At 35.6% G+C, this 8,059-nt stretch overlaps 1 protein-coding gene and 1 long non-coding RNA gene across 2 annotated transcripts; both read left to right on the top strand.

The window, feature by feature from the left end:
• The first annotated feature begins 262 nt into the window (after positions 1-262).
• On the top strand, positions 263-2,098 carry LOC113068220 (uncharacterized). The gene is made up of 3 exons (XR_003279493.1): positions 263-714; positions 836-1,069; positions 1,844-2,098. It is a non-coding gene; the product is annotated as an uncharacterized LOC113068220 (long non-coding RNA).
• Positions 2,099-6,523: 4,425 nt separating this feature from the next.
• Positions 6,524-7,643, top strand: LOC113068219 (uncharacterized). The gene is made up of 2 exons (XM_026240881.1): positions 6,524-6,994; positions 7,117-7,643. The coding sequence occupies exons 1-2, from the start codon at positions 6,545-6,547 to the stop codon at positions 7,318-7,320; spliced, it is 654 nt and encodes a 217-aa protein (XP_026096666.1). The 5' UTR covers positions 6,524-6,544; the 3' UTR covers positions 7,321-7,643.
• Positions 7,644-8,059: the final 416 nt, after the last annotated feature.

Below are 8,059 nucleotides of genomic sequence, written 5' to 3'. Positions count from 1 at the left end.
GATTTTCCACTGATGTTGATCATAAAAAGTGAGGTAGGCCTATATATAAAATATCGAACAAGTCCATCTGTCACATTTTTTCACAAGCAATTCACTGCAACATTTCTCTTCCTCATAGAGAGTCTACATAAAATGCATGGACAGTTCAAGGTTTTGTGTTGAAGTTCAGTGTAGTGCAGCATTATGCTCACTACATATCTGTATTTCTTTAGGAGACTGCCATCTGGTGGAGCTTTGTATTATGATTGAGAGGGCAAGTTTAATTCACTTCACAGTCACACCGGTTTGCTTACATCTCTAACACAGAACCAGGAAATTACATCAACTCTCCACTTCAAGAAAAAAGTGCCTGTCAGTTATGTTACGTCTCTGTGTGTGCATGCAGTGAAATGGCTGAAGCCACGTTTTCTCAGGATAAATTCAGCTGTCCAGTGTGTCTGGATCTATTGAAGGATCCAGTGACTATTCCTGTGGACACAGTTACTGTATGAGCTGCATTACAGACTGCTGGGACCAAGAGGATCAGAAGAGAGTCTACAGCTGTCCTCAGTGCAGACAGACCTTCAGTCCAAGACCTGCTTTAAACAAAACAATGTACTGTTGTTTTGTCCTATACAGAGACAATTAGATGAGACACGGAGAGAATTCCAGCAGCAAATCCAGGAGCGAGAGAAGAGGCTTCGGGAGCTGAAAGAGGCTGTGGAGACTCACAAGGTGAGTTTTGAGAAGAAGGAGCAGCACCGGCTCCAGACTCTTCTTCAGTTGGTTATTGAGGGTGGTTTTTAGCAGACTGTGTGCGCAGCAGTAAGAGCTCATTGTAATGTGTGTCCTACAGCGCTCTGCACAGACAGCAGTGGAGAAAAGTGAGAGGATCTTTACTGAACTCATCCGCTCCATTGAGAAGAGACGCTCTGAGGTCACACAGATGATCAGAGATCGAGAAAAGACTGTAGAGAGTCGAGCTGAAGGACTCATGGAGCGGCTGGAGCAGGAGATTGATGTTCTGAGGAAGAGAAACGCGGAGCTGGAGCAGCTTTCAGACACACGTGATCACATCCATTTCCTTCAGGTAGCAACAGGGCTCCATTTGAAGGGGGGGGTGGCATCCCCCTTGTTAAAAAGAAAAAAAAAAGACAAAAAGCATCCCCTCTGTAAAACCATTATCCCCCCCTTATCATCTCCTTTAGATTATGTTGTGTATTATGTAAAACTTATGATGCAAATGAAATTTTAATTTAAATTCTCTAAGAATAATACGTTTTATAATTTAACATTTGTTTTAATAAATCTTATACGTAAGTCCCTTAAAAGCAGCAAAGTGCAGTGCCCTTAACACAAACTAAATTGTATCTTCTGTTCTAGAGACTATTGAACAGAAATTTAGAAGCTTTAAAATGCAAAGTGTTGAAAATCAAAGTAAAGCTAAGCACTTGCAGCTTTAATGAACAGTTCTACACACACTTGTGGTTTTCATGCCCACTTGAACACTTGGGCCAAATACAGGAAATATATCTCGTAAGTAAAACTTTCCATTTTTGACAGGAAAACAGCTTATAAATAATAGTTCCTTAAATAAAGTTTTTGTAAAAAAAAAAAAATTATAATAATTAATTTAAAAAAATTATAGTAATAATAACAATAATGTATTTTAAAATTAGAAAAGTTTTGTAAAGTAAAAAAAAAAAGCAATACTTGACCACCATCCCCTATGAAATTTTTATACAGTAGCATCATGACTTGTAGTCATTTCATTACAGAGAGCTCATTCTTATTTTAGTAAACAGTGTTTCATTTCTTCTACCCCAGATTAATTCTCTGGTTGTTTGTCTTTGTGTCTTTGTAGAGTTTTCCATCTCTCTCTGACCCTCCTGGATGTCCGGATGTTCCCAGCATATCCGTTCCTATGATGATGTTGGACAATCAGTCTCTAAACTGAGACAAAAAAATGGAGGATTTTTGCAGAGAGGAGATTGAAAAGATATCTGGTAAAGGTAAAACTTTGGGAGGTGGGGAGCTAATGCTATTTCATGCAGTTATTGACACTGTGCCAAATATACTCCTTCAGGATTTATTTACGTTTCTGAAAGTTTTTTTTTTTTTTTTTGAGCATGGCACTTCTCCCGGAAGAGCGTTTGCACTCAATTGGCTGAAACTATGTGTCATTTATTTATGTATTTATTTTTTTGTATGTATGTATTTTTCTGTTTTTATGAAGTTTATGTTATTATAATGTTTAATAACTCATCATGGAATTACTATAAAGTCACTATGCTGTGCTTCTGTACACACTCACCTAAAGCATTATTAGGAGCACCATACTAATACTGTGTTTGCCCCCTTTCACCTTCAGAACTGCTTTAATTCTACGTGGCATTGATTCAACGAGGAGCTGAAAGCATTCTTTAGAAATGTTGGCCCATACTGATAGGAGAGCATCTTGCAGTTGATGGAGATTTGTGGGATGCACATCCAGGGCACGAAGCTCCCGTTCCATCACATCCCAAAGATGCTCTATTGGGTTGAGATCTGGTGACTGTGGGGCCATTTTAGTTCAGTGAACTCATTGTCATGTTCAAGAAACCAGTTTGAAATGATTCGAGCTTTGTGACATGGTGCATTATCCTGCTGGAAGTAGCCATCAGAGGATGGGTACATGGTGGTCATAAAGGGATGGACATGGTCAGAAACAATGCTCAGGTGGGCCGTGGCATTTAAACAATGCCCAAATGGCACTAAGGGCCCTAAAGTGTGCCAAGAAAACATCCCCCACACCATTACACCACCACCAGCAGCCTGCACAGTGGTAACAAGACATGATGGATCCATGTTCTCATTCTGTTTACGACAAATTCTTACTCTACCATCTGAATCAACAGAAATGGAGACTCATCAGAACAGGCAACATTTTTCCAGTCTTCCACCCATAGAAAACATTTGGTGCATCATAAAGAGAAAGATGCAACAAAGAAGACCTAAGAGAGTTGAGCAACTAGAAGCCTGTATTAGACAAGAATGGGACAACATTACTATTCCTAAACTTGAGCAACTTGTCTCCTCAGTCCCCAGACGTTTGCAGACTGTTATAAAAAGAAGAGGGGATGCCACGCAGTGGTAAACATGGCCTTGTCCCAACTTTTTTGAGATGTGTTGATCCCATGAATTTTAAAATCAACTTATTTTTCCCTTAAAATGATACATTTTCTCAGTTTAAACATTTGATATGTATTTAAATATTGAAATTTGAAACTTCCACATCATTACATTCTGTTTTTATTCACAATTTGTAGTGTCCCAACTTTTTCTAATAGCAAATTCTAATTAAGAAATGATAAAATAATTCCTTGTAATATATATATTGTATGTATTATTGTAATATATTGTAGGGATGTCAACAATTAATCGATTAATTGTTGATTAGAGATGCAATCGATTAAAGCTGTCAGTGTTAACTGATTTGGGCAGCGTGTGGCTCATGCACACTCAACATGTGCGAGAGGCTGAGAGAGATGGTGATGGTATATAGACGCATCATCATTCATTCACAATTTACAAATTAAAATTACATTAAAATAGAAACAACAGTTCTTCAACATGGAAAGCAAAGTCATTTCCACAGATAACTGTTTCATATTGTGCACTTTGCAGGGCTGCGGGACACAGGACAGAAAGGCTATCCTATAACTTTGGTGGGTTTTTGTTAAATGTGAGCCAAAATCATCACAATTTAAAGAACCAAAGATTTAAGCTACTTACACCCTATCCCTCCGAACACTCTTGGCGCAGACCCCGATACCCGCCATTCCCCTCTTTCCTCCTCTTTCTTCCACTCCCAGAGTCATCCCATGCGAGAGCATGCCTTCGCTAACGGCTACATACATTTGTTTTGATGTATCCTAGTGTTTACTTCACCACAAAATCATTTTCATCTAAAAATGCTGTGTTGTTTCAACCCAACCTTGGGTCAAATATGGACTAACCCAACAGTTGGGTTAAATTTTATACATTAAATTTCTAACCCAAAAGTTGGGTTAAATCAAATTTTATCCAAAGTTGGGTTGAAATAACCCAGCATTTTTTTTTCTTTTGAGATATTGCTATTTTAACTAGTCTGTTATATGGGGGAATAAAAAGCTTTCATGGGTGGCCTAGAATATCATGCACTTTCACATAAACAAAAAAACTTTTTCTTATTGAATAATAGCCTAATAATAATAATAATAATAATAATAATAATAATAATAATAATAATAATAATAATAATAATAAAACTCTTTGTTCATTGTTTCTACACTGGTGATATTTCAAATAACTTTTTATTTATACCAAACAAGGCCATAATCATATCTAGAACATTACATTATTGTTTTGAAGAAAATATTAAGCACAGACCAATGGCAAATGAACTAAATAAATAATATGATTTTTTCGTGAACTGATAAAATTATGTTATTTTTAGAACATTAAATAATCTCAGGTAATTTCAGTGTTAGGCTAATATTTGTTTATTAAACTCCTCATAACTCATTAGGGCTATATTTTTATATTTATTGTTATATATGAATAATTCCCTTTCCAGTTGTGTACTGCTTAATCAAAGGTCTGTATAATTATCCTAGTATTATATTTAGCAAAATACAGTTCACACCCGACAATTAGCCTACGCCAATAAAGTTTTGACTTGTATTTACACTGGTAGACCTATGTGATGATAAATGATTGTTTTCATTTACAAATTAAACTACACGGATTTATATACTATAGGCATACAATAGTCTATTGATTAGCTGAAATAAATGCAACCATAATCTGCACTTCCAGTAAAAATTCCCATTAGTCGTACCATAATCAAAGATTTATTGGCATGTCAGCAAACTACTCAGAACGTTATGTAAAGAAATGGAATGAAAGGAAAAATAATGATGTTCCGAATTTCTCTTTTGCAGTCCAACAATTCAGAACAAAAACTCTGCAGTTTGAAAATACATATATATATATATATATATATATATATATATATATATATATATATATATATATATATATATATATATATATATATATATATATATATATATATATATATATTGTATATAATAAATTTTGTTAAATTTTAAATCTTAAAAATTCAAGTTAAAATAATTAAATTCAAAATTATGTTAAATGTCACATAAAATTCAGTTTTGTTAAATGACACTTCAAATTCAAATTTGTCATATTATAAGCTCTATACTCATACTGTCCTCCCTTCATGTATTATCTTTACGAAGTTTGACAGAAAGTTAAACTCCATCCATTATAATCAATAAATGCAAGTTGAAGTTTCAGCATTTATTGTAACTTGATCTCACAACATTACGATGGATCAGAGTGAAACTAAAGAAAAGAAATACAATCTCCAATTAGACTCATAACTAAACATTAGGGGTGTGACGGTTAGTATGTAACCGTGAGACCGGCGGTAGTTGAACACCGTCATTAGAACTTTATAACCGCCAAAACCGTGTCATTAAAATATTTTTTACAAACATTTTTTATCAAAAATTATTTTCATTTTTTAGATAGGATCATCAGATGCGCAATATATCGGGAGACATGGTTTTTACCACTTAATGAAGTTTTGTAAATCGTCAGACATGATATTTACCACTTCATTAAATTTTGCTTTGTAGAAAACCTTTCTTAAAAACGAATTTCGTTTTGAACAAATTTTATCTTAATTTTAATAGATGTTTCATCAACCAATTGCATGTATTTTAATAAATAAAAAGCAAATATAGCAGACAATGATAACCGTGACATGGAAGCACCAGCGCGCCGCGTTCACTTGCACTGCACTGTGAACTAGAGCACATCTCATCGTAAATGAAACTCAGCGTAGGCCTATGCCTCATACTCTAGCATTAAATATTTTTGCTGCATCCTTTCCAGAACAGACAATGGCTTTTTTTTTTTTTTTTGCGGCTCGCATAAGCAAAGCATAGACGGCAAAACAATCAGCGGATGGCGGGCTCAACCTTGTGCTGTTACAAAGCTACATTTCTTTCTTTCTTCTGCAGAACACACACATAAAATATACTGTCCAGTGAAAAAACATACCAGTTTTTCCTCAAAATATCTTCTTTTGTGTTCACTAGAGGAAAAAGTCATGCAGGTTTAGGATGACATTACGGTGAGTAAATGACAACATAATTTTCATTTTCATAATCTCTCCAACTATTCATAATTCAAAATCAGTTGAAAAACTTATCAATAAAATTATTTGATATTGACTTTAACAGGGCCTTATGTGTAACATTTAGCATGTTACAATTTCCATGACAGTCTCTAGTCACTCAAATTGTAATATTATGCCTCTCATTTATATAGTGCCATTACAGTGACTAGTGCACAGCCTTGAAACTGTTTCAGAAAGTCTCTCCATAACAGGAAGCTTGTCAGGAAGAGTCTCAGATAAAGGTAAAAGATGTGAATGCTGATACAGAAGTCAGCCAACAATCACTTCCAGTTTTAGTCTGCACACCTCTCGACCTTAACAACATCGACAATGAGCAAGGAATGGACAGCATGCTTGAAAAAGCAGCTTAAGAAGAGTTTTTATTCAAATGCAATTATTGGCTTTTTAATGGTGGGACTTGAGAAGCTTGTGGAGATGGACTTTGCATGTCCTTGTGATCCGAACTGGAACAGGCTGTTTTCTGCAGCGTATTTTGTGGTTCCTGCTCTGTTCTCCAGTGCACTCATGTTTTATATTCATAGCCCACAATGCAAAACACAGTCTCTGCTCTCCACTTTAACCTGCATCATTCCAGCTGGTGTTTGGGTCATGCTGCTGTTCTTTGATGGACAGTACTACGCCTGTGCCAAAACCTCCTGGGAAGGACTGACGGTTAAGACGGATATATCTGCTTCAACAACATGGTGTCAGCCTTTAAACAAATCCAACAACATCACTGAAAAGCAAATGGCATTTTTTAGCTTTCGAAATATTTCTCAGGTGAGTGAATCGATGGGACAATTTTATTCATGTCTGATGTGGATGAAGATGAGATTCATCAAATTAAATGTACCAAAGATTTTGTTATATGCTTTAAATTAAATAACACTTTTTCGCTTTAGTCTGTGGCACTGGGCTTGATGCTTGTGATCTCTGTGGCACTATATATATTTGGATGTATAAGGTGTCGCCACCAATCTGCAGCAACCAAAGAACCTGAAGCTGAACAAGTGGAAATGGAGGATCTTGGTAAAAGTTCTGCTGCCCCTCCTGAAGGATCTGCATTAATGGAGGAGGAACGCAGTGCGTCTTCTGAACAGCTGTAAATACAGAAGCTTTGAACAGAGGTCTCGCAAAGCATCACTTAATGTTCACAAACCTCATGTTTAACATGGTACAAAAAGGGTAAACAACAAAATTTATAGCACATTCTCATCCAGCTGCACCACAAAGTTTTGCTTTTGTTTGCATTTGTTTCTCAGACATCTTGGCATCACTGAAAGTAAGGAAACACATCCTGTAATTCAGTGCACTGTGTTAAGTAACATGCTGCTCACATTTGCTAAGGTTTTTTTTTTTCTTCTTCTTTTTTTTATATGCTTTTAGCTTGGTATATTTACTTTGAAGTTTTTAAAATAAAAAATGAAAAATGCACTTTGTAACTGATTACTGTCACTTGTTGCTATTCTTTAAGGTATGTGAGGTAATCGGGTGAAAATTAAGCATTAAGTTTATGTTGATCTACTGATTTTTAGCTGCAGACAGACATAAATGTGTCCTCAATGCAGAAGGTTGATCTACAAGCAAGTAAGAGAAAAAGATTTTTCATAACCACTTCACCACCAACCCCACAACTGCTAGTCGAAGATAATATAATAAGTACAGTTTAGGAACAGTTTAAGAGAAGCTTAACTAGTCAGGTAGCACTTTATTTTACAGTCCTGTTCCTCATGTACATACTTATTATAGTAAATACAATAACTATGTAATAATTAGGTACTAACCCTGAACCTACCCCTAAACCTAACCCTACCCCATGTAGTTACCTTGTGTAACAGAACTTTC

The sequence above is a fragment of the Carassius auratus genome, linkage group LG44F (assembly GCF_003368295.1).
Source record: "Carassius auratus strain Wakin linkage group LG44F, ASM336829v1, whole genome shotgun sequence".
NCBI classification, from domain to species: Eukaryota; Metazoa; Chordata; class Actinopteri; order Cypriniformes; family Cyprinidae; genus Carassius; species Carassius auratus.
Note: the sequence above shows the minus strand (reverse complement) of the source record. Positions and strands in the feature narration are given on the sequence as shown.